General features: G+C 46.9%; 10 protein-coding genes across 10 annotated transcripts; 4 read left to right on the top strand and 6 right to left on the bottom strand.

The window, feature by feature from the left end:
- Positions 1-1,201: 1,201 nt before the first annotated feature.
- On the bottom strand, positions 1,202-2,068 carry LY89DRAFT_656679 (uncharacterized protein; the record flags this gene model as incomplete). Its single annotated transcript, XM_018212398.1, has 2 exons — positions 1,372-2,068; positions 1,202-1,319 (listed from the first exon to the last, which is right to left on the bottom strand). Coding segments are annotated over exons 1-2 (522 nt in total), but the record flags the coding sequence as incomplete, so codon positions are not given.
- Positions 1,988-2,857, bottom strand: LY89DRAFT_627433 (uncharacterized protein; the record flags this gene model as incomplete). Its single annotated transcript, XM_018211142.1, has 2 exons — positions 2,131-2,857; positions 1,988-2,068 (listed from the first exon to the last, which is right to left on the bottom strand). Coding segments are annotated over exons 1-2 (783 nt in total), but the record flags the coding sequence as incomplete, so codon positions are not given.
- Positions 2,858-3,642: 785 nt separating this feature from the next.
- Positions 3,643-5,268, bottom strand: LY89DRAFT_723865 (uncharacterized protein). Its single transcript, XM_018218850.1, has 2 exons — positions 4,637-5,268; positions 3,643-4,585 (listed from the first exon to the last, which is right to left on the bottom strand). The coding sequence occupies exons 1-2, from the start codon at positions 4,780-4,782 to the stop codon at positions 3,853-3,855; spliced, it is 879 nt and encodes a 292-aa protein (XP_018064416.1). The 5' UTR covers positions 4,783-5,268; the 3' UTR covers positions 3,643-3,852.
- Positions 5,269-6,074: 806 nt separating this feature from the next.
- Positions 6,075-6,660, top strand: LY89DRAFT_268719 (uncharacterized protein). The gene is made up of 2 exons (XM_018206346.1): positions 6,075-6,432; positions 6,485-6,660. The coding sequence occupies exons 1-2, from the start codon at positions 6,227-6,229 to the stop codon at positions 6,570-6,572; spliced, it is 294 nt and encodes a 97-aa protein (XP_018064415.1). The 5' UTR covers positions 6,075-6,226; the 3' UTR covers positions 6,573-6,660.
- Positions 6,661-7,988: 1,328 nt separating this feature from the next.
- Positions 7,989-9,651, bottom strand: LY89DRAFT_787709 (FAD/NAD(P)-binding domain-containing protein; the record flags this gene model as incomplete). The annotated part of the gene is made up of 2 exons (XM_018223098.1): positions 9,236-9,651; positions 7,989-9,155 (listed from the first exon to the last, which is right to left on the bottom strand). Exons 1-2 carry the CDS (start codon positions 9,389-9,391, stop codon positions 7,989-7,991), a joined length of 1,323 nt encoding a protein of 440 aa, XP_018064414.1. The 5' UTR covers positions 9,392-9,651.
- A 485-nt stretch (positions 9,652-10,136) lies between these two features.
- On the bottom strand, positions 10,137-12,453 carry LY89DRAFT_787708 (uncharacterized protein). The gene is made up of 2 exons (XM_018223097.1): positions 11,754-12,453; positions 10,137-11,700 (listed from the first exon to the last, which is right to left on the bottom strand). The coding sequence occupies exons 1-2, from the start codon at positions 12,349-12,351 to the stop codon at positions 10,295-10,297; spliced, it is 2,004 nt and encodes a 667-aa protein (XP_018064413.1). The 5' UTR covers positions 12,352-12,453; the 3' UTR covers positions 10,137-10,294.
- Positions 12,454-14,459: 2,006 nt separating this feature from the next.
- Positions 14,460-16,620, top strand: LY89DRAFT_740458 (uncharacterized protein; the record flags this gene model as incomplete). Its single annotated transcript, XM_018220588.1, has 3 exons — positions 14,460-14,476; positions 14,536-14,613; positions 14,661-16,620. 3 exons carry the CDS (start codon positions 14,460-14,462, stop codon positions 16,618-16,620), a joined length of 2,055 nt encoding a protein of 684 aa, XP_018064412.1.
- A 1,262-nt stretch (positions 16,621-17,882) lies between these two features.
- LY89DRAFT_675551 (pectin lyase-like protein) lies at positions 17,883-19,278 on the top strand (the record flags this gene model as incomplete). The annotated part of the gene is made up of 3 exons (XM_018213520.1): positions 17,883-18,425; positions 18,494-18,868; positions 18,961-19,278. 3 exons carry the CDS (start codon positions 17,883-17,885, stop codon positions 19,276-19,278), a joined length of 1,236 nt encoding a protein of 411 aa, XP_018064411.1.
- Positions 19,279-21,024: 1,746 nt separating this feature from the next.
- Positions 21,025-21,474, bottom strand: LY89DRAFT_540864 (uncharacterized protein; the record flags this gene model as incomplete). The annotated part of the gene is made up of 1 exon (XM_018208170.1): positions 21,025-21,474. A coding segment is annotated over one exon (450 nt), but the record flags the coding sequence as incomplete, so codon positions are not given.
- A 1,546-nt stretch (positions 21,475-23,020) lies between these two features.
- Positions 23,021-24,161, top strand: LY89DRAFT_675549 (uncharacterized protein; the record flags this gene model as incomplete). Its single annotated transcript, XM_018213519.1, has 2 exons — positions 23,021-23,565; positions 23,867-24,161. The coding sequence occupies 2 exons, from the start codon at positions 23,021-23,023 to the stop codon at positions 24,159-24,161; spliced, it is 840 nt and encodes a 279-aa protein (XP_018064409.1).
- Positions 24,162-24,280: the final 119 nt, after the last annotated feature.

Below are 24,280 nucleotides of genomic sequence, written 5' to 3'. Positions count from 1 at the left end.
TGATACGACCTGACCATGCCCCTTCTCAGCACCAGAAAAGACACAGCTTCTGCTCTTGCCACTCAAGTAGAACTCCGTGTAGAAGTGCGATTGTTGGAAACATCATTGTCAGAAGTCAAATCAACAATGCCTTTTTGTGCAGTTGTAATGACCATCTTCTGTCTCTTCGATGAGCCTTCTGTCTTGATAGTAAAGTCGTCCTCCGTACTCTCACGTCCTCTCTTCCCAGTATCATGTCGTGGTCTTCGTCGTCGTCGCCGCTCGGCAGTCTCTATAGCGAGTCGCACTTGAGTATCGTAATTCATCTCTGCTTCGTCGAGCCGGGCTTCCAGGTCCTCGTTATCATCTTTCAACTGCTGGACTTGGGAACGAAGATTGTCAATGGTCCGACTGGCAACCTCCTCTTCTTGTTGAAGTTGATCGATCTCTGCTTGTTTCGCTAGTAGGATACTCTGGGCCGACTCGATTTCTGCTAGTGCCAAGTTGTAGTCTTCTTCTTTCTCTCTCAAGTGATTACCTTGAGCTTGGAGTTCTAGTTCGTTTTGTGTTGGTTGCTCTTGTAATCGGCTGATCTGGGCTTTCAGACTATCTATCTCTAGTCGCAAACTTTCCAAAGCTAACTCATTTGCTTCGAGTTGATCTTTTTGCTCAAGCAGCTTCTTCTTCGAACCGTTTATTTCCTGGTCCCGTGATAAGACAAGTTGTTTGTGTGTTGAGAGCTCTTCTTGTATGGCCTAGAAGGAGTCAGTGTCCAGGATTCTTGTGCACTGTGATTTGACTGACCTGTAGAGCTTGATTCGTAGTTGGCGAAGTGCTCTTCCTTACGCTAGACTCGACACCAGCTTCCGGCTTATCTGTGCTACCCGCGCCTTGATTGTCATCCATGTCATCATCCAAGTCCTGATCGGCAGCTGAACAGTCATCAGCCACAGCACCAGCACCAGCAGGCGAATCGTCATATAAGTCCGCAATCTGTGTGCCTACAGAGCTGCTGCGGGCATGAACCCCAAGTGAAGAAGCCTTCTTCGGGGACTTCTTTGCAGTCTGTGATCGCGTCCCTAGATAATCCCGCACAATCGGTGGAGAAACAACGCTTCGTGCAGGCGCTGTTCTGGGAGAGATGCTATTTGGAGGTACTCCAAGAAATTCTTGATGCTCGTTTCGAGAAACCATTGCGAAGTACTTCTCATTGGAATCTAATCCGCTGAACACAACTTTTGATTTCAATCGAGGAACACGTTCAATGTGACAGCCACAAGTGTCCTCTGTAGGTAACGTGCTGAGAGGCTCATCTGTCCAAAGATGTTCCGTTAGAGTAGCTAATGCAATGCGTCACTTTAATGAACTTGTACAGGATTCCATAGCACTAACCTTTGTAGAGGAGTTCGTCCCGTCTGGCAGAACATGTACTCTCTCGATGCAATACCACCCGGCATAGAGGATCCACGCCATTTACCTTGAAAACATCATGATCTAGGTCAAACCACTTGACTTCGATAGCTCCCGGATCGGACATTTGTTCTGTGGTAATCATGATTGGCATGTGGCGGAGACTCCCGCAGACCTTCAGATGCAACGAATCGTCAACTGCAGCCACTTCGTCTTCAACCAGTTCTGGATGACGCTTAATTTCCTCCAGTACCTCTCTGTATAGATCCGTTACAATGTGGTCGCATTCGAAATAATCATCCCAAGATTGTCCCGGCTTGTGTTCGCTCGCGAGGGGGCATTTGTTGCGACCATGGCTGCGCTGAAAATCAAGCCATTTATCGTTCATCGTTAGAAAACCATTTACATAGAGCAAACTGAGATCTGTTTTGTCTCCGCGTTTGAACTCTAAGTTTAGCGTTCGTGTTCTCGAGTCCAATGCAAAGGCTGCACGAAGACCTCGTTGAACTGTAGTAGCAAATGTGGTTCTAATATCTTCTGCTGGTGCTGCATTCTGCAGAAGGTAACGTTGCTGTTCTTGTGGGGTTCTTACAAGATGGAACTTTCTGAGAGCGTCCCAGAGACTGCCTGGGAGTTGTTCTGGTTCTTTCTTCAGGCTGCTCTGAATGATCTCAATGTCCTAATGCAATCACGTGTGTTAGCTCAGAATTATCCAAAGTGGTTGGTGCAGGTGGTTGTCACCTTGTCTCCATTGCGACGGTCGTGGTAAAAGCTCTTCTTCTCTGAGTCAATCATTACTAGGTGTTCCCAAACTTTCTTTGCCGTTGCGTCTGACATGTAGGCCTCAGTCTGATCCACGTCTGCTGCTTCTTGGCGGCGAAGCATCAAAACATACTTCTCGAGAGTGTCCTGTTCGTTGGACCAAATGGCTGCAGCCCAAATTTGAGCCAGTACGCTTACTTCTTCGCTCGAGTGGGTCAATCCTTTCCTGTCCCGATCTACAGTGCCGTTGAAAAAGTTATACCCGAACTGAAAAGGCTTGGTTGTGGAAGAATTCTCAAGCAGAAGGCCTTTAAGATAGATCCTGCCTTTGAAAGCATCGTCCAGGATGAGTTGACCGTGAGGAGTGTCGATCATTTTTAGAGGACGATTGAGGTCGAGAGACACGTCAATCCATTTCAAGAAATTGACCTTCTCGATCTTGTCACCGATACCATTAACCTTTCCAATTTTGACCGACACATCTTCCCATATGTTGTTCTTTAGCTCACGAGAAGCACCCTTTTGAAGTCTGGCGTTGTATTTGATTTTCTGTGTCGCAATTTTGGTTTCAGACATGTCTCTCAAGAAACAGTAGAGCATGTTTTTGTCTCTCCCAGCGAATTTCATGGTCCACGTGAAGTTGGAAGCCTCGTATTGGACCCGGTAACCTTCACGCACCATTACCAAAGACGCAACTTTGAAACCCTCTCCGTGAGTTCCAGCTGCTTGTTCATTGCCGACCTTTGAGGTCTCCCCAAGGTCCAGGGCAGTACGGCTCAGCTGTGCTTTGAAATTGGTGAATTCAAGTGTTCCATCTTTGAAACGAATGAATCCGAGAAGCTCCTTAGAGACCGGGTGACGTGCCTCAACGGTGTACACATCTTTTGCGTCGAATCCTTTGACAGAGGGGCAGAGATCCTTTTGATGCAATCTTGCAGTTTCGACAATGGCGTCTTTCCTGTAAAGGTGAAAGTTTAGACAGTGTGGCAAAGACTCAGGTTTGACCTTACCAGTTCTGATAGAATTCTCGGATGGCATGTCCTGGTTTCCAGCTTCGGACATACCGTTTCGAGATACCAAGAGACTGCCTGCCTCGTCTTAGAATTGTTTGGTCTTCATCAACATCAGAGTAGTCGTCCGAGTCTTGAAACTCGCTAGAAGCCGAATATGGAGCCATTGTAGATGTTACCCGGTAATAAGGAAAACCGAAACAAGAGTTGCCTCTCACTTTCAGCGTTAGTAGCAGTGGTGATTCCTCAAGAAAACACGACCTCAACGTCAGCTGGCGAGGCTGCAAGGCTACAAGGCTGTCGTTTGCTTGCGCAGGAATTATGAGCAATGTTGAATTGAAAAGCAGTGGTTGGCTCTCTGGTAAGGAGGGAAATAGAAGATCTGAAGGAACGAGATGTCAAGTGCGGTTTGCAATCATATTTGCTTGCTTTTGATGAGAATCCTTGTCTGGATGGTTGGTTATTAGCGCGCGCCTCGGTCGGCAGATTTTGTTTGCGACTTCCAACTTATCTTCAAACCTCGCTTAGACATCTGTATAATGCTGATACAATCGCATAACCTTTCTTTCAACATCACGTTGATGTGTACTTTCAAATTGTCAAGAGGACAGTTCGTCGCAGTATCCTCCTCTAAGTGAGCCCTGAATTGGACCTAAAAGAGCGAATAAAAGTGGATACACGTGAGCTCATCTCACAATCTACTCAGCACTTCCTCAATGGCAATCTTCAGTTGTGGTTCTGGGTTTTTTTCTCTCCAAATTTCATCATGTTTTCCCGTCAACCAAATCAGGATGTCCTTCCTATCCGCAGATTCATTCATTTTCATAACTTCCCACATCGCGTCCCGCTGAGCATTGTTCACCAGTTCATCCTCATCACTCTGAGCCAAAGCCACAACTTTTGATCTTTGCCATGAAAAGCCTTTTTCGTTCCGCTGGCTCACCGGACTTGCGTCTTTCCACTCTTGCTCGTCTTTTCCGAAAGCACTCTCTATGAAATATTGATACATGGGAACGTTCACGTGATCATCTCTAAGTTTTCCTAAGTCGTAAATTCCTTCGACGCCAATCACTGCTGATGGTGGCTCCACATCGACCCCATTGGGAATCTGAAAGGCTAAAGTCGCTCCACAGCTATGGCCAACGAGGATATAGTTCTCCTTGAAGCTGTGTTCCTGCTGCAGATATCGGAGACCAGCGATGACGTCGTTGAGATGAGCTGGATGCTTGACATTGCGAGCAGGGTTCTCAGGTTCTGCGAACTGCGCGAACTGAGGTAGAGGAGGTGGTGCTGAAAGTCTGTAGTTGAGTGATGCGAAGCCTGCAATGTGAGAGGATCTCGGTGATGCCATGAGGTGCTTCACTGTCAACGCGAATGAAGAAGCCGTGATCATGGGTCGCCACCAAGCACCTCCATGGACATAACTAGACGTCTTGATCAGCAAGAAGCTGGACAGGTAAAGGAGAGACAGTCACATAATCCAATATCTCTGTTCAACGTCGTCTCCTGTATTGATTGTCGAGGTCCATGTCTCGAGCGTGTGGGCCTCCGGCGTCGTGGAACTGGCAACGTATTGATGGATTTTGTGTGCGAGGAGAGATTGTGACTCCTTGATATCCATATTGTGGGCTAAAGGCAGCTCTTGGAAAGTCGTCGGGGTATCAGAGAGTGGGAGTGAGGCTCGTCAAGAACCAGATTCGGTTAAGATAGACTTGCTGGCTCATTCCTCGCTTACATCGTCGGCCCCTTAACTGCAACATGAAGCACAGCTTTGAGATTTATTACATAATGCCTAAATCGAAATCAAGGATGAGAACAGACTTAGCTGCTGGATTCTGCTCATCACTAAAGCTTCCCTTATACGACGCCAGCTTGTGGACTCGGAACCACCTGCATGAACATAAAGATGACAGTCACGTGAAACATTAGCTCCATTCTTTTTCTGCTGCAATTGGATATGAATAGGGAATTAATCCGATTTTAGCTTTTTTTTATGATCCAAACTTAGATCTGCTGTAAAAGAGTTTCTGTTGTGACTTTACCACGTGATATGTTCCACAGAAATGAAGCATCGATGTAGGGTATTGTTTTTCCGTTCCACCAAAACCAGACCCTCTCAGGAGCTGCCAGGAGAGTAGCTTCCAGCTTTTCCCTCTTTCTCTCACCGAGCTTCTTCGTCCCAATGCTAGAAGCCGCGAAGTCGCGTCGATCTCAGCCCCTGCTGCAGCGCGCCGGACGTGAAAATGGCTGCGAAATCTCCGAGCAGAGAAACAGGCAATCGCGTCGGAGGTTGCGGGAATTACCCCTCCAAGTGTTTCAAAAATCTGATTGTTGTTAAAACGATTCGTTCGGAGCATCACGCTAGGCTGCCGGCTCGTATCCACGGATTCAGGCTCCAGCACTATCAGGCATATGATTGCTCAAGAGATTCCGAGTGGTCAAGGAACCGGGTTGTGGCTTGCTGGCTTCGATTTTCTTTTTCGTCTCCCATGTAGCTTCAGTTGTGTACAACCACACTCATGCACGGAGCCAAATTGGTGCCAGTCGCAAGGCTTCAACTCTGTCACTCAGAGAGATCACTCAAGATCAGTTTCCCATATTGTCTTTACCTTGTCCCCTTGAGTCTTGATCTTCTTCTCATGGTCAGTTTCAGTCAGTTGCCCTTTGGGTCTCTGCTTGAACTTTCATTCTCTATCATAGCATAGTTTACCACTAGCTCCTAGTCAGTCTCTAAAGCTGCCTGATCGTCATTCCAGCTTCTTTCGCTAAAACACACTCGACCGAGAAACGAAATGAAGTTCCGTCGTTTCAATTTCTGCTCAGAACCTCTTCTCATATTGGGTGTCAAAATTTGAGGTAAATTAAGACCTTCTGCAGTCTTATACGTATTTAGACCTAAGCTAACCTTGCAGAGGTTTGACGTCGAAAACACCACAATCAGACCTCCTATGCTCATTGTCCTCGATCCAAGCCCACAGATCACCTAATATCTGTCGTTCAAGCTTGGAGCACATTGCTCCAGGAAGAAGACAGTGTGAGTCTAGCAGAGCGATTCCCATACTCGCATGCTCTTTACCTCATTAGACGTTGCAAGCCTCATTTTTTCAAGAGCATACTGCTTCGCTTCTAGCTTTCTGCCGGGACTCTCAACACGGCAAACGTGCGCTGCGATCCTACTGAATCAATCTCGAAAGCCCATCGCTGGAGACCTACGCTACACCATGGAAGTCTTCTCGAGTTTCCTGGGAGAGATTGGTCAAGGGACCCCGTGGTACAGATCTCTACCCTTTTGTCAATGCGAATGCCAATACTAACAGGAATAGTTTCGACCAGTCCCAAATCATTCCCACCATCACTACATCCACTAAGACTGTTTTAACTCTCGAAGCTTCTGTTCACAATACTTCATAACACCTCGTCTCGACAGCACGCCTCGTGATATGTTTTGAAGTGGGGCTCCCAATAAGCACAGCCTTCTACTCAATCATCCCGTACCTAGAACGAACCTCATATTTCGATCTATCCTACCACAATATACACAAATGTTCAACGACCACAAGCGATACTTCACGCTTTACCAACAAACACTACACAACAATCATTACAATGTTTCTTGGGTAGGAAATTGAATTTGGACGCGATTGAAGCACAAATTTAATCTTTCCCTGAGCCAACATGGGACAATATTCATACCCAGTGAGTCTACCCTTATTTGCTTTACAACGCAAACATGCCTTTATACTAACTTGAGATAGGCAAAAAAGGATCATCTATCAGCCGTCGCCAGATTTTGTTGCGTCCTCTTTTATCCTCCTTCCTCCAAAAAAATATCAAACGAAACGGACGGCGAGGAAGTCCACGGGCGGCAAGAACCTCGAAGACGAGTCCCCTGTTTTGGCTGATGAGAGCCTTCGTGTCTCTTGCTCTTTCTAGTTGCTCTGGGTTCTTAGTCGATTTTGAAGGTGTGTCTGGTTTTGGCTTTGTCTCGGGTTTATGGTGAGTCACATCTACACCAATAACCTTGCGGACGAGTCCGCCAGAACCCTTGATGTACCATCTGGCGAGCTCGAGAAGTCCTTTTTGTTGCATATTGTGAAGAAAGACGAGCATGCCGTATCTGAAGACGATCTAGCTCGAACGGTTCTACTTCTCCATAAACGCTCTCCGTTTTGCCACCTTCTAAGCAACATGCCTCCCAAAAAATCCCGCCCTTCTTACTAAGCCAACGACACCTATTGACACTTCACCATTGGACACATTTGATCCAAGCAAATGGAACACACAAAAGTATTTCCGGGACTTCAATTTGTCGCCCTCCGGCGAGCCCTACCCATTACAGACCCTAGAACAAAATAGCCAGGCGACCACTACTGGTCCAAATTGATACTCAACCGCGTTTGGTGCCGCACTGATGGAGTTGAGAGTGGTGCAGGACAGTACATGTTGGGAGTTTCTTAGTTGTAGCTTGGAGAATCAAGATAGAAACAATCTCAATTGCACAGAATGACGACATAACTTCCCTGGCCAGAAGCTGAGTTGGTGTTGATCGTCTTTACGACCCTGGTTATCTTCTTCGCAGGTATGTGTTTTATCAAGCTGCCAGAGCCACTTCACATTCAGTATTCAAATCGAAGGCGCGCAGTCGCATGATGCTTCCATGACACGGATGAGGAAATAGCAAGCATGCAGAGAAGAATGATCCAAAGCATCTACTGTAACTATAACCCAATTCCATGCAAAGTTCTACGTCAACAAGCTGCCAAAATCCCATGCGCCTTCATGACACAAAGTATATGGCCAGATGCCACTCCCGTTGTTACCCCAACATCAGAAAGGATGCGCCTTAAATCCCTCCTCCGCCTCCTTGTAAGCATTATACCCATACAACCACCTCTGCGCCCTCGGACACGTCCACCTACTCGGAAAATCCACATCATCCCTTAACTCACCTCCCAACATCCCAGTCATCAATTCATCCCTCTTGATCTGCCTTTCTCCATCCGGCATATGGAAATCATCTCTCTGCTTAAACGTCTCTTTCTGGATCCTCTCTCCTCGCTCTTTCCTCAAATCTTGATACAGCTTCGCAGCTTTTGGCAACTGTTCCGCTTTCTTCTCTTTACTCACTTTACCTAGCAAGTATCCAAGAACAGCACCGTCTTCGAGTGATGAGTTTGCGCCTTGAGCGAGATATGGAAGCATGGGATGGCAGCAGTCTCCTGCCATCCAGAAGGTACCGTCTTTGTTGCACCACTCGTCGAGACCGTCTAGCCACATCAATTTCCACTTCGCGACTCCCTTAACTTGGTCCAGGAATTTCCTCAAAATAGGATCCCAGCCCACAAACAGATCCTTCATCTCCATGAGATCTCCCTCCGTCTTCGAGACATTGGGAGGTAGATTGTCGGGACAAAGGAGCACGATGTTGTATACAGTACCAGCGCGCATCGTGTACGCTACAACATGCGTCCCGGGACCGACCCAGAAATTGACTTGTCGGCTCAATATAAATTCCTTTAGTTCCTCAGCATCAGGTCCCGTCAAATCTTCCGTGTTGATGACAATCCGATACGCCAAATCGCCAGTAAGGATCGCCGGGCTCGGCATCCCCAAGAACTGCGACCTGGTGGCACTCCACAGCCCATCCGTACAAAGCACCACATCACCTCGCACCCACTCCCCGCCCTCTATCTCCACTTCTGCATCCACGAAATCGACGTGCACGACTTTGGAATTGAGTCTCAGCACCACGCCAAGCTCGGCACATTTTGCAGCCATGGCGCGTTGTAGGTCGACTCTGTGCATGCCCCAGAAGGGAGCTGGGTAGCGGGAGGAGATCTGGTCTTGGAAGGCGGGTTCGTGGGCGAGGATTTTGGTGCCGTCGAAGCGGCGGACTGTGAGGGATTGGGGGAAGGTGGCTTTGGGGACCAGTTGGTCGTAGATTCCCCAGGGTTTGAAGAGTCGGGTTGCGTTCGGTGTGAGTTGTAATCCGGCCTGGAATGAATGTGTCAGTTTGAGGTGCCAAGAGTGACGGGAAGAAGAGATACAGATACATCAATGGGGGAGGTACATACACCTATCTCAGCGAGCTCCTTTACTGATTCTAGTATCGTAACTTGATGTGCTGGACTCGCAATCTTGGTGGAAATTGCTGCTGAGAGACCTGCCAAACCAGCACCAATGATTATGAGATGAATGGACATCTTGTCGTCTGTTGAGATGGAGCCCATCTTGTCCGTTGTCGGAAAGGACAGAGGTTCGAGGCTGGTGGTGATTCCCTGGAGTTGAGGAAGATATGATGGCAGTTGCTGGTGTAGTCCTTCGTCTCAAGCAAAGTGCTCAATCCCAGAATCTTGCCCAAGACTTCTAATACACTTATCGTCCTCGAAGTCGCTCAAGTTGAGATGAAGATTCGATCGTCGTTGTCGTCCTCTAACCCGTACAATCTCACCTCTCTCAAATCCTTATCTGCTTTCAAATCATACAATCCCTCACCCTAATGTTTTTCTTAAAAAAAAATTATGCAGAAAACAGACATTCCAAGCGCAGGAGAAATATTCACATTAACCGCTCATACATAAATTCCCGACACGTCTTCCAGTCCACCTCAATCTCGGCGTCGGTCGTCGGATTAGAGCGAAGGCGGGGGCGGGGTCCGCCACTGTGGGGATGAATGTGGAACGTCCACTTTCGGCAGCAGAACGCGGGGTGGGATGCGCACGTGATGTGGGAAGGGGATAAAGGAGTGTTTTGGGGATAGGCTGAGGGCTTGGAGGGTGAAGCTTCTTGAAATGAAGCCTCGGAGAGCTGTTTAGTCGTGTGAAATGGAGGTATCAAACTAGAAGGTCAAATGGAATTGAGAGAACGTAAAGCCCACTTGGACATGAAGCGATACTGCAAGAGGCCATTGACTGAACCCAGTTCACCAAGTATGAAGCAAAGGCTCCTAATGTCTTAACACAAACATATTTATTCGTCTACCCATCAAGTCGTCTCTCTTGCCTGACCTCGAAAATGTCAATTGAAAGCTCTTGCAGAGCCCAGAAAACGCCAGGCTATGCAACTCTTTTTCCGCTCCTGTAAATGCATCACATCGCTTCCCATTCTCCGGAAACCACTCCCGCATTCACATATCAGGCCATCTTCTGCCAGTCTGGGGTGACGACAAACTTCCCCATGATCTGCCCCATACTCATTGCCTGGCCCTCGGGAACTCCACCACCAGGTGGGCCGCGTTCCTGACTATCAACCACTACACCCGTCGTCAGAAATCCCGCATCCACACCTCGCCCAACGAGCAGACTCGTGCCACCCCAGGAAAGTTCTACTCGACCGCTCTCGCGAACAATAAGTTTGCCGATGTAACCCTGTTCTTTGACGAAGCCTTGCCTCTTCTTTCGTTTTTCCTCTTCCTCTTTCTTCTTCCTGTCTTCTGGCGAAAGAGCGGGAGTCGTTTCGACCTTGATCTCAACTGCGTCAGTGTTGGTATCAGCGGCTTTGCTTTTACTCTTCCCTTTCGCTTCGGCCTTTGCTGCAGCTTCAGCGGCCTTCTTCTCCTCTTCAGCTTTGGCAAGTTCTTCTGCCTTCACCTCGGCTGGAGATTTTGGTTTCCCATGGATGGGATTGTAGAGCTCGGGTAACACAGGAGGGAACTGGAAAAGATATAATCGACCACTTTTCTTGTCATCCTCTGCAAGAGTGCCTCCCATTTCAACATCACCTTCGACATCCTTTCCTTTGCCTATGTCGCGTAGATTTCCCTGGAGGCCACCGAGTTCGTCTGCCAGAATAGCCACATCTTGTAAATGACGTTCGTATTCTGCTTTATCTTGTGCAGTCTGCAGGACAGGCTTCTTGTCGGCTTTCTTTGTGGCTGTTCGTTGCTTCTGTTCTTTCTTCGCTTTAGCATTTGCTTCGGCCGACCCTTCTGGAATGGTATCGAGCTCAATGGGTGGTATGAAGGCATTCGACTCTTGCAATTTGCGTTTTGCATCTGGTGAAGCACTTGGCGGTGGTTTGCCAGAGCGAAATGACATCTGCATATCTCCATCGTCCACCTCGTATTTGATGAAGGTTGCTTTTGGGCTCGATGGCTCATTAATGCGCGTAGCTTTGGCAGATCTTAACTCATCAATCGTGGGTAACTCTTCGTCATCGTCCTCTGGAGGCGGCTTCGTTGTCGGTTCTGTGTTGACCAATGTGACACGCTCTTTATGTTCCTCTCTGTGTAGGCGAACTGGCTTTAGACCTCCTTTACTTGAGCCAGCTTTTGCTTTGCCGTTCAGGGCTGGCCGAAAGCCAGCAAAAACAGGTTCTTCGTCGTCAGAGGAGATATTGATCGTCTCGATATCAATTCTTGGAGTATCTTCATCTTGATCAGGGTATCGTGGTTCGTAATCCTGACTGCGACTCTCACCACCTCTTGACCCTCCTGGACCACCTGCGCGTGAAGAGGCACCGACTTCCTTCTTGACACCGGACGAACTACCACCACCACCTCCTCCTGACTTGAACTTTGACGCGAACTCGGGATTGGATTCTGATTGTTGAAATTAGCATCAAGATTCGTTTCAGAACCAAGGAAGAACGTACTCAGAGCTTCAGGAGCAATTGAGAATATCCCGCTAGCAGTTGCAACCCTTCTGCCCATAACATCACCTCTCCCTCTTGCTAGTCTGCCTCTCCCACGCAACAATCTGGCCTGCTCTCTGGCCTTCTCAACAGCCAACTGATGTAATTTTGCCTCCTCTCTTTCGGCGATCTCCTTCAGCTTGCTAGCATCGCTTCTCACATTCTTTGGCTTGAATCGACTTGCAGCAGCAGGCTTCGCGCCTCGAGCCCCACCTCGTCCACCTCGTGTTGAAGGTTCCCCAACATGACTTGAAGATGAAACTGTAGGTTCTGATCGTGGTATGGGAGCGCGCGCAGGCGTTGGGGCAGGGGTTTCGGTCGGAATTGAGACTGGCGAAGAATTGGGTGAGGGTACTGAATTGTCATCGAGAAGATGTTGAGGCGTTGTGATCTTTGCTGAGGGCAGGGAGGAGTCTTCGAGAGTGGATTGGCTCGAAGGTTCATTGGCAGACTCTCCAATTAGGCCTTCCATTGCACTTGGTGCTGCAGGAGCTGTAGCCTTTCCTCGTCCACGGCCTCTGCCTCGCGCTGCACCGCCTCGCGCACCTTTTGGCGGCATTGTGGCGGGTGTGAGTTTCGTTTGTTAAAGAGCTTCTGCAGGGTCACCGCATTTATGATGGTCTTTGCGGGTGCGTGCCGTGAGATTGCGGGCAATTTGAGGTTGTTGATGTTGGTATGTGGTGGGGGACAACTTTTTTGAATCACAGCCTTTCCGACCCACAATTTCAGATTCAATCTGATTGGCCATTCAGCCACGCTAATATTTCAAACCTCACTTCATCCGAAATCCGCATTCTCACACTGAATGCATAATCACAGCAGTAGCTACATTCAATGTGGTGTAATCCTCTACACAAGCTGCAAAATGTGTCACCCAATTACCGCCATTCATCGGCATAAACTGGCAGTTTCATATTTCACGACTATCAGACCACCGCGCAGACACAAATGCAAGAGGACGTCAACGTTGACATCAGTGATCACAGCGTTCTTCATGAAACTCTTGCTAAAGCTGGCCTGTGAAAGAAACACCTGAGCCAATGCGATGTTTACTGTACCTTTACCTTTGAGCGTTCTCTGCCTTTGTGTTGCTCTTTCTTGTCCAGCGCTTGTTGCTTAAACTCATTCGAGCCATTTCAAATGCTGTTTTCTACACTTGCAAAGTTGCTTAAACCGACAAATCTCTGGATGCTTGCAGAATATTTAAGACTTCCAGGTAATGTTCGATCATCAAGTATTCTACATGTACCATTGCTCCCCAATCATCTTCTTCGCACCTTTAAACGCTGGTCCTACACCCTTCCTTATAACAGCAATTCATGCCAGACTGTTCACTGCCGTCAGCATCTGGCGAGTTAAGGTAGTCTGAGCCATTACTGCTGAAGTACATTGACTAGTATCTACTGATATTGTAATTTTGGTGCCCTTCTCCATGTCAAGACTTCATGTCACGCCCGACTAATCATTTCCTTCAACCAATAACAATAAACAATGACCAGAGCAATTCCATTTAGTGTAGGATCGGCTCACAGGTCTCAAGTTCTTTTCATCTGGGTGCTATGCTCTTCGACATGGCTGAACTTGAATTCACACAAAAGTCGTCCTCTAAGTCCGGGGAAATAAGTTATAAGTTGCTGGTTGCCTAGGCCACAATCTTGGAATTCAAAGTGCTGCATGTTTTACTTCTCAGCGCACCAGTACATGAAATTCAAATATCTTTCTGGATCTTTTCAACATAACCCAATAAGTTATAACACGTAATAATATTATGATACTTCTTTGATTTTGTGTGGACAGTCCAACAAATTCTGTGCAAGAAGTGTGCCTCGTCCAATTGGCAAGTTATCCCTCCTTTCAACCACTAGCGAATAGCGGCAGTCGGAGCAGAGGCCCCTGGCGTACATCAACTGGTATCTATGATTCTTTTCCGCCTACCTTCCTTACAACTCATGAATAGTTTTTCGGTTTCAACTGAACGCCCCGCGACGCCTCATTTTCTCTCTGAAAACTGCACCGGTTCAGGTCAGATCTGATTTCACTTGCAGCAGTGTGAGCTCTCAAAGGGACCTGGCTAGCAGTACACGAATGGAGTAGCACGTGATATAAATTAATATTATATGTGCATCATTTCCCTAACATAAGTACTTGAGTTGTTAAGAGATTAAAACTTCATACTTTGACGAGGTTTTTCTCAGCACTTTCGTGTGCTATGGCTATGAATGAAAGAAAGGCTGGATGAAAGGGAGATATGGGAAGTGAAATGAGACAAGAGCTTCAAATATATCATGTGCTAAGCAATGCTAAGTCAAGTTTGAATTCATCCTGTTCTGAGAGTTCAGTAATTTCAATGAAACTCTCAAACAGTGTCTCATAATCAGACGACTGTCGGTGGAAATGGGACCAGTAAAGGGCGCTAAGTAAATCGATTAAACTATCGATAACACTACTTATAACCAGACTTTAGTTCACACAAAACCCGTCCCTTCTTTAAGCGTAAGCGAAGAGCGGCAGTCGGAGCAACGGCCGCTGGCGTATATCGATTAACCTATACCAACTTTTGTATTTTGATTCTTGTCAAGAATTTCCAACTCCGTCTTCATCTGTTCGATCTTCGATCTTCGATCGTGTGCGCAACGCTGCGCACTACTCGGATCATACATAGCCAATATGGTCTCTTCCAAACAGTAAGTCCTATTATTTATTGTATCCCAACTTGGATTTGTCTCTAAATTGCCCCTCAAAGGCGAAAGAACATGAACGTGGCGCCACTTCCGGACGCGACTGAGGCAGCAACCCCCCGTGTCAACCAACATCTCCCGAGGTAAGTTAGCTCATTCTGGGTTCATGGCGAAAGCTAAAATCCAGAAGTCAAGCAGGTTTGGAGGCCTCAATTGCATATAACATCGAAACTGCCAATGGTATGGAATTGCAAGTTGCGCTCTCGGCCGCTCTTCGCAAGCAAGAACAACTTGGCTTGAACACCGTCACCATAGATTCCCCACAATTCGAAGTTGCTATATTACGGTCGGCTTTAGCTGAGTCCCAACAAAGAGAGCAAGCTTTGGCTGCGCGTCTGAGAGATCTGGAGCCTTTTCGCAAGAAATGCCACCTCTTGAAGACGATTCCCATTGAGGTACGACGAGAAATTTACAAGTACTTGCTTATAAATCCTATCTTGGGTTCAATTAAGTCGTTGCACAACCGTGAGGGGAGCGCTCCTGGATTATTCGGTGAGGGGGCTGCCAAATCCAGTTACAGAAAGCGTTATGGCCTTCACCCAGCTCTTTTACGGACATGCAAAGCGGTATACGGAGAAGCAGCCACCATTCTTTACGAATCGAACACGTTCTTCTTCCAATCTCTTTCGAACGAGAATGTTTTGTGCCCTCTTTTCCGCAACAGCCCTGAAATGCCCCTTCAATATAGTTTCAGCCGCTTGCGTCTGCCTTTTCCGGGACAACGCCTCACTGCTGGTCACTTTGAAGGTGTTTTCAAGAAAATCAAGCATTGGAAAGTAACACTGTCTTCACACAAAGGTTGGGAAGCATCCTGTCCTTCCCATGGACTGGTCTATCTTTGCAGAATGATCTGCGATTCATCTCCAAAATCGCTACACGTTGAGTTTGTGCCTTGTGGATCGCTCACGATACCAACCTTTCCGGATATTCCCCGCCAATACAAAGCCAGCAGAATGCTACAGCCACTGCTTTGGCTCCGAAATCTTTCCGAATTTACCGTTACGCATCTCCCCGACAATGAGACATCTTCTTACGAATGGTGGTATTCGCCTCTGCTAGTGCGATTTCGCACTTTTCACAAGGTAGATCTACCCAAGGACCTCGTGGCAAAGTTGAAGTTCATTGTCCAAAGCAATACACCAGTCGTGCGAGTCTTTAAGATGTATCAACGTCTGTTGGACTATACCCGAGCATTTGAGAGGATTGAAGAAGCCCGAAGAAAAATGGACCCGGAATATGGCTTGCTTAGCAGCCCTCCATCCTATTTGGGATCAAAGGTGGCGCCGTCCGTATTGTTCACACACATCGATCAACCTGGCTTTTCCCTTCGTTCTGTGAAATCACAACTCGAGTACGCAGCCACTGCCAGCGAAGAAAATAACGTTGAGGTTTTCAACCGTGTGCGCCACATCATCCTTGAAGTTCTAGAACCTCAATATCAACGTATCGCTGCTGCAGCAGAGAGCATGTCTTCCTTTGTCAAATCTGAGAAGCGCTGCAGTGGTCTATTTGGACCCGTGTCAAGGTTTGCCTTTTTCTTCGATCTTAGCGATAAATGCTTGATACCTGACGGGTTGGTTGAGATTTACCGGTATGCCAAGACTTTTGAGCGGGATCTAAGTCTTGAGGAGCAGAAGCACAAACTCTCGGATATGAAACGATGGATGGCAGGGTTTGCAAAGCTTCCTCGGGAAATTCTCTTGCATCGGCTGGAGCTAGAGATGTACCAAAGAAGTCATGAGTTGATCATTACATCTCTCATGAAGGAGATCATTGATGATATGGATAGTCAGTACCTACAAATCCGCAAATTCAGGATGGCTGTGTTCGACGAAGATCCTCCTGGGCTACAATACATCTTCGACAAGGAACTGTGGTTCGAGAGACACAGGTGCGACGATGCGATCAATTGGACAGTAGAAGAACCTTGTCTTACTCCAATCGAGGGTCCCAAGATTGTTCAGTTCGAAGGATCGCAGGGTGCACTCCCGAATCGAGACGATCCCGATGACGTAGAAGGCGTTGGGTATCACATTGATATGGACAATCACGATGAGCAAGCCACTGGTCAAGGAGATAACGAAATGTGACGTTGAAGATTGGAGATGAAGGTGTACAGGGGTGATGGGATTGGAAGGGCAAAAGTGATGGAAGCGGTTTCGAGGGGCCAAGCGGTACGAAACTTCAAAAGCCCGGGAACTGCAATCTGTTACTAAAAGGCGCGCTGAGTTGGTCGCAAAATTAGCGTTCGCAGAACTTCTGCAAATAAATCGCATGAACTTTGAAAAAAAGGTGTGAATAACTTCCCATTGAGTCCGCTTTGAATTGAGCTATGGTTAAATGTGATATGCTAAAACCGTGATACTTTTCTTCTTCTTGGTCCTCATTTCATAATATGTACCTAGGTAGTCATTGGTCTCATGCCTTCTATACGCCAAGAATTCTTTGCCCAGTCTTTTGCGATCAGTCTCGGCCAGAGTTGTGCTCTTGCAAGCACCATGGTCTCGTAATTGACCTAGATACTCACCCTGATTTGATTAGCGAGCCCCTAAAGACTCGGTTAGGGCTTGGCAACCCCGCAATGAAACAGCATTTTAGCCATATTAAAAATCTCTCAATTTATTCAGGGATCTGCCTTCCCAGATCTTGGATTTACTTAGTTATATAAGGTTTCAATTAGCCTTTGTTCGTTGGAATGGCCCGAAAAGAGATTGTTGCGCGATTGGTCCGTCCACAATCCCACGGCTTGTTTCGTCCACTCCTGGATTCTTGCCTCGCTTACAACTCACCTTCCCTTGGAGTCTGATGAATACATGACTGTTCTTGTAGAGTTAAGAACACTCAGCATTGCGTAATTGCATCATTCTCTTCATTGCTTTTCCTTGGACCATCATTTATCCTTTGCCGATGCAAGTCCCGCAACCATGGGATCGATCATCAACACCTTCTGGCAAATCATCTCTGCGAGATGGGTCAGATCAATAAGCTAAGGAGGGGGCAGCAAGATTTCAAGTGATAGATAAAGATATATAATTACTTTCGGAATGGCGGGTCAAGACAGTTGATTCAGATGCAAGTTACGCAGCAATGAGAATTATATTTCTTTTGCTCAGCCTTGCTACCACGGGACTGTCTGCTGCCAATGCAGGCAGCAATGAAATTCGAGATGTTAAAGCAACGAGCCGATACTGGTACGAATTCATCAAGCACGATGGGACAAGCCCCACCATCACCAATGGCAAGAACTGGACCGTCTTCAGAAATGTAAAGGACTATGGAGCCAAAGGCGACGGCACAACCGACGATACTGCTGCTATTCAGAAGGCGATCAACATTTCTGACCGGATCTGTCATGCCTGGCTTAACTTGGACTCGAGGAAATGTGTACTCTGTCAACTCAACAACGCCGAGTCGATTAACTGGATCTATGATTAGTACTACTCGTCCACAAACCCTGGTCAACAGCACCGGGTTCTATGAAACTGTCACTCCACCAACATATGCCGAATACGATGTCTCGCAAGTAATCGACGTCAAAGACGTCGCTGCTCATCCCGTTGCCGGAGATGGAGTGACAGATGATACTGCCAGTCTCCAAGCAATCCTCAACTCCGCTGCCGGCAAGCAGCTCCTGTACTTTCCACATGGCATCTACCTTCTTACCGACACCTTGCTTATACCTGTTGGAAGCAGACTGGTCGGAGAATCCTTCACCGAGTTTAGCGCAAGTGGAAGCAAATTCAAGAACGCCAAACAACCAACACCCATGCTCAAAATCGGCAATGCTGGCGATGTGGGCGTCGCACAATTGACAGACTTCATCTTCACTGTCGCCGATATACTTCCTGGGGCCGTGTTAGTCGAGGTCAATATGGCAGGCGGCAAACCAGGCAATGTGGGATTCTTCAACTGTCATTTCCGCATTGGTGGAGCAAGAGGATCGAAAGTTGAAACCAGCTGTAGCAGTCCCGTGACCTGCACTGCTGCACGAATCTCTGCCCACTTGACATCTACTTCCTCGTCATACTGGGAAACTCGTGGGCTTGGGTCGCAGATCACGATCTTGATGGAAGCAGTACTCAGACACCATCTCCTGGAGGAGGGTTCTTGGTTGAGGCACAACGTGGGACATGGCTACTGGGGTTGGGAATTGAGCATCATACTTTATATCAAATGAACATCGTGGGGGCGAAGAATGTGTTCTTGGGATTGCAGCAAGGTGAGGCTGCTTATTGGCAGGGGGCTGGAGCTACGGTCCTTGCACCTGCTCCTTGGACAGATTCTTTGCTGCCAAGTGAGCCTCCTGATTGGAGTTGGTGTGCGGCGACTGATGCTGTGGTATGTACAAATACTTCCTTTTCGAATTCTGTCCTAGCTCTCATTCTCTCTCAAAACTCTCTGTCCTGTTTCACAAAGCTAATACTTTGAAGTGTCGCATGGGTCTTTATCAGCGTGTCTCAAACTCTTCTATTATCAACATCTCCTCTGGCGGATTCTGGAATTTCGTCTCTGGTCCTTCCCGCACTTTTTGCGCAACAGACTGTCAAGATAATGCTGCTCTTTACGAGAGCAGCTCAAAGGTGTTCACGTATGGAATAAGTACAATCAATAGCAAGACCTTGATTCTCGAGAGTGGGGTCGGAGGAGATAAGGATGTTGCCGAAGTCGTTAGGACTGCCAATTCAGGGGCAGCCCACGATGGTTTTCCAACTGGCATTATGGCCGCTTATTTGAGGATGAGTGGATGAAGTCTGAGGAAGCTGAGACTTAATAGATAGACCGTAGAAGGCAATGATGGTCTTGTGTATGTATTGCATTGCCTTTTCATCTCTGTATATACAAGAAAAACTTTTACTTAATTCTCGAGAGTCACGTGAAATCATTGGATAGTCAACATTTGTCGAACGTCCGTTCTCGAAAGAGATTCAATTGCTCCACAACTTATGGTGGGTTGGTCCAACTATTATAAGTGTTTGCATCAAAGTTGTCACGAGCCAAATACACTGCTTTTTACACATCATGATGTCTCATGATGTCTCTTGCCCCTGAGCTTAAATTTCGCCTTGCCAGAGAGAGGCAAAGCATTGTTTCAACTTAACGGATGTCCATGTTGGACCCTGACAGTTGAGGAAAACTTAATACCATAATATCTTCTCATAGACTCGAATTGTGAGCATTGCTAGAAAGATTGTTTTCGTATTCAGTACAGCAGTCAACAAGCTTCACCTCAACTGATGCAGTGGTAGAGTATTGTAAGGAGCGCAAAGAACGCCAGACTAGGAGTGCAAAATATGCACTGCTTAATCAAATGCCGAGAAGAAACCAGCAAGACCAGATACTTGCAAGGAGGAGTTGATCGTACATCAAGGCTTGGTTTCGAATGTTCCTATGTGCTCTCTGAGAGATATTCATAGCCATTGCCTGCGTTCGAGACTCCTCTTTGGCCTAGCGCCGGCCTAACTTTTTTCCGGAATTAAACAGCTCAGAGAGCTCCTCAACAACGAAACTCCCATACAAAAGGAATATTGAAACATGATTGGCCGAGGGCTTCTTAGCGCCGAAATTTGCTGTTCCCTTAATTTTGGAAGTTTTGGTGAAAGCCTTCGTTGACTTTTCAGAAATCTCTCATTTTGCGATGTGCAACAAAATAATTTAAGGTAGACGCTAAGAATAAGCTTAAAACCTTAGATTCTAAGATGAGCTTTAAGAGCCTGTAGCATTAGTCTTCACCTCAGGATGAAAGTCCAAAGATAACCTTTAAGCTTACAATGTTAATTGAAGGTCCATAGAAACATATTGAACTCTCGAGTAGCTACTCAACAACAGAAATCAATCTATGAAAATTGCAGGAGAAGGAACATCACTAATCGTAGAATAAATTCCTTTTGAGGTTTTTCATTGCTATGCTACAGAATATAAAAGGTCTAAGACAGGGTATAGGGCGCTACAATTTGCTAGCTATCAGCAATGCCTGTAAACTATCACTATTACTTTCACAAGCAGTAGAAGCTGTCTCAAAAATCCATTCTCCTGCATCAGATCACACATCCACTGCCAAGTGTCAATAGCGCTTCTTCACTAGTTTCTTTGTCGTTTTCTAGATGTTGAGATCCAGCCGGGAGATTAGGAGTAAAGAGTAAGATGCGGAAGAGAAAAAGAGTTCTGCATCCGAGAGTTGATGGAGGTGGAAAAGCTCGAATAGCAAAGAGTAGGTGTAGAAAGTCCCGTTGATACTTCTTGCAGCGTGCCGTCCCTGGGTCGTCTCCATCGCTGAGTGATTATTCCATTCCTGTGCACCTGGGAGACCGACGAAGCACACTGCCTCCAGTGCTCCATCGTTGCGCGTCGAAATCTCCAGGTTCAGCATCGAGGATTTTATAGCCGCTTTGAGTGGAGGAGTAACCCGGCATTAACCTAGGTTCATTGACGCTCCAATCAATAGCTTCATCGCATCGCCAAAGCTCGAGATCGATATTATTCGGGTACGTGATGTCATCTTTCTCGTACAGTGCTCTTCTTGCACGACGAATGAGAAGATATTGCCTATCCATTTCATCCACTGCGAGTTTAAAATACGTTGCAAAGTTCAAAAGCTCAATGTTTGGTCCGCGGAAATGCGACTGCTCTTCTGCCTTGAGCCCCCGGGCTAGGATGTCTAGATATAACTCCCTTTGCATTGTTGCGTAGCTCACCTCGTAGCTTTCTCTCATTTTTCGAATTTCGACTCTTGTAGAATGCGGCATATCTCGGACGAAGCTGGCAGCATATTCTTCTAGGAGGATCATGGCTTCAGACGCGGAATGAAGGTTGAAGTCATAAAACCCGCCAGTAGTATCGAAATGTCCATTATCGCACTTGTGGTCTTTGATGTAGTCTGTGATGGCTCGATTTGCTCTGACAATGCAACTATATTGTGGTTCCAGGTACAGAAGAATACCGTTGCGAGTTTGCAGAAAGAGGTTGAGATCGTCATGTTTGGCAGCACCATTGGTGATCTCCAGCCCAGCTTCTACAGGATGCTTCAAGCCGCGAAGATACGGATTTAATGTGGTTGGTGAGTTTGATGATATCGATATACCATCTGCTTCCCATGATGGCTCCATACAAGCGCGAAATTAGGGCTGCCGTTCGAAGCTCTGAGAATACTCTAAAAGCTTCTCATGCATGGAGAATATGCGGCGCACCGGAGCTTTGCTTGAGATAAGAATGGTAAGATCTTTCTGCAAGTTTGGGTGCACTCCTTGTCCGAACTTAATGCTAGATATCCCTCGCAAAAGTCGCAGAGGTTGAAGTAACCTCTCGCAATCATAATACTCAGGAAGAGCATCATCCTCATCCTCATCCTCTTCTGGGATATCTTCCAATCGGCCACTCTGAGACGTGACATCGTCATGCCCAGAGCTTCCCGCTAAGAGAACCTCTAGATATGTAGAATTACTACCACACAATGTCCTGCAAAATTTAGTAAACTCCTCGTCCGGAAGGTCGAATGTCCGGTCTTCTTCCTGGCTGCCAGTACTATCCTCCACCGCTTCACTTTCCTCGCAGCAATCATCTTATTTGGTAGCTGATCATCGCGATTCAAGCAGCACCAGTCGTAGCTCGGAGACCCAAACTCGTCCGTGAAGTTTTTAATAAACGTGTTTCTCTCATAGAAAAATTGCGTCGCTTCCTCTTGTACTTGGTGACATGTTCGGAATATAGCTGGATACAAACCAAATCCACCAAATCTGCCCCATCCGTAGTCTTGCGATCCTAGAACCTCGCTGAGTAATAAGTATCCGTAGACTTGATTTCGAATCTCGCGAGGGATCTTGTCGAGGAATAGACAACCTTGTTTCTGCAACTTCGCTTCTTCTTCATCATCATTGGCATTATCAAAGATACTGTCGGTGTCATCATGAGTTGCTTGAAGATATTTGTGCTGTCGGTTTTCTCGTAAAGCTTGAGCCAGGGCCACCCTGAGCTGTTCGTTCGAAAAATTCGAAATGTCTTGCTCGTCGTCCATCGTGACAGGGATCGGAGACTCTTTACTATGAAGTGTCAGCCGGTGCGAGAAGAGATGGTGAATAGAGGACGTACATGATTTCACTTCTACGCTCGCAATCGTTGGCGAAGCGCGATTCTTCCATCTTCTAGAAGTGGTACTCGTCAAAGAGACTATGTTGAAGAAAGTGTTGTTCTGAATGTACTATAGAATCTAATCAGAGCTTGGACGCTTCCAGATCAGATTAAAGTGACCGTTTCTCTACCATGTTCTTGAAAAGTCTTGGCTGAAAGTACTTTTCAATCTTGAAAATAAACAAGCAGCAAGGCGATCCCACAGCCACGTGAGAGAGCTAAGGCAGACGACTTGACTTTCGATCAGCACATTTCCTCGGCTCTGGAAGTTATCCCATAAAAGTTTGTCCAGACGAGCTGAGGTTAGCGCTTTCACAATCCCTCCTTGCAAACGCAGAATTACGGATCAACAAACCTGTCCTCGATTCTATGCCTCCGAAAACCCCTTCCAAAGGTTCCAGTACAAAGCCAAGTTGCTCGTTCCTTATGAAACTTCCTCGAGAGATCCGCGACAAGATTTACCGTTTCCTCTTCATTGATGAGAGATTGGAGTCTCACGTTGAGGCTGCCAGATTTGTTGCCACCTTTCGAGACAGGAGTCTCGATGAAGTGAAGCTATTCCCAAACATCCTTCGGGTAAATCGACAGATAAACACTGAGGCGACAGCTGTTCTCTATGGTGAGAACACGTTTCTCGCATCCTTCGTTTCATGGAATACGGGCTGGTGCGCGTTGACACGAAATGTTGACATTGACATACTCGATCCGGATTGCGGAAGCATCAGCTTGATTGGAAGTATCAAAAGATGGAAAGTGGTACTCAGTGCGGAATTTAGACACTCACAAGGTCTAGATCCGCATACACCTGATCCAAATTTCTCTCGTTTTTGTCGAGTTCTGTCGGAGAATCAACCTACCTCCCTTGAAGTATTGGTAATTCCCAAACGCGAGGAACCAGTTCCGGCTAGGAGTTGGTACTTTTCAGCAGTATATCGTCCCATGCACAGCTTATGTTTCCTTTGCGCCTATTACGAGGAGTTTCGACCTTCAAAATGGCCAACTTTATAAAGGAACACAAGGTATCTGGAAGCATGCTAGATTGTCTTGACGGCGACGGATGGATCTAGAGACAGCTGTGGAGGGTCTGACTCTACTCGAGTCTTACGCGAAGAGTTTCAACAGAGACGCGCCAGCTGCCACTCGATACAATATTCGAAGAATGTAACGCAAGTTCGATGCTCAATATCTGGCTACCGAGCGAGACACATGCCTTAGCTATCTTAGTGGCGTCATAGAAGTCGAGGCCGAAGCATACCCATATATCAATACAAACTGCTTTCCATTCAAGGTCTACTTCAAACAAGCAGTTCAAGACATGGACGTACAGTACTTAGAGATCCGCAGTGCTAGAAAGAAGCTGTTCGATCATGACATCGTCCAACGTTTGAAGAACGTGGACCTCGAGCTGTGGAGAATTGACGAGAGCATTGACTTTAGTGTCAATGAGCCTGTTATTGGACCGGATGAAGAGGAGACCGAGCTGGGGATGGATCCAGGCACAGGGTGGTGAGAGACAAGAGAGTATTTGTAAAAGTTGTTGTTCTTTGATACTGAGGGAAATGATAACCTGGGAGGTGAAAGGTAAGTTCGAACATTCGCCTCCCTGATCCGTTGTTTGTTTGCTGTCAC

The sequence above is a fragment of the Mollisia scopiformis genome (assembly GCF_001500285.1).
Source record: "Mollisia scopiformis unplaced genomic scaffold LY89scaffold_27, whole genome shotgun sequence".
Classification (NCBI taxonomy): Eukaryota; Fungi; Ascomycota; class Leotiomycetes; order Helotiales; family Mollisiaceae; genus Mollisia; species Mollisia scopiformis.
Note: the sequence above shows the minus strand (reverse complement) of the source record. Positions and strands in the feature narration are given on the sequence as shown.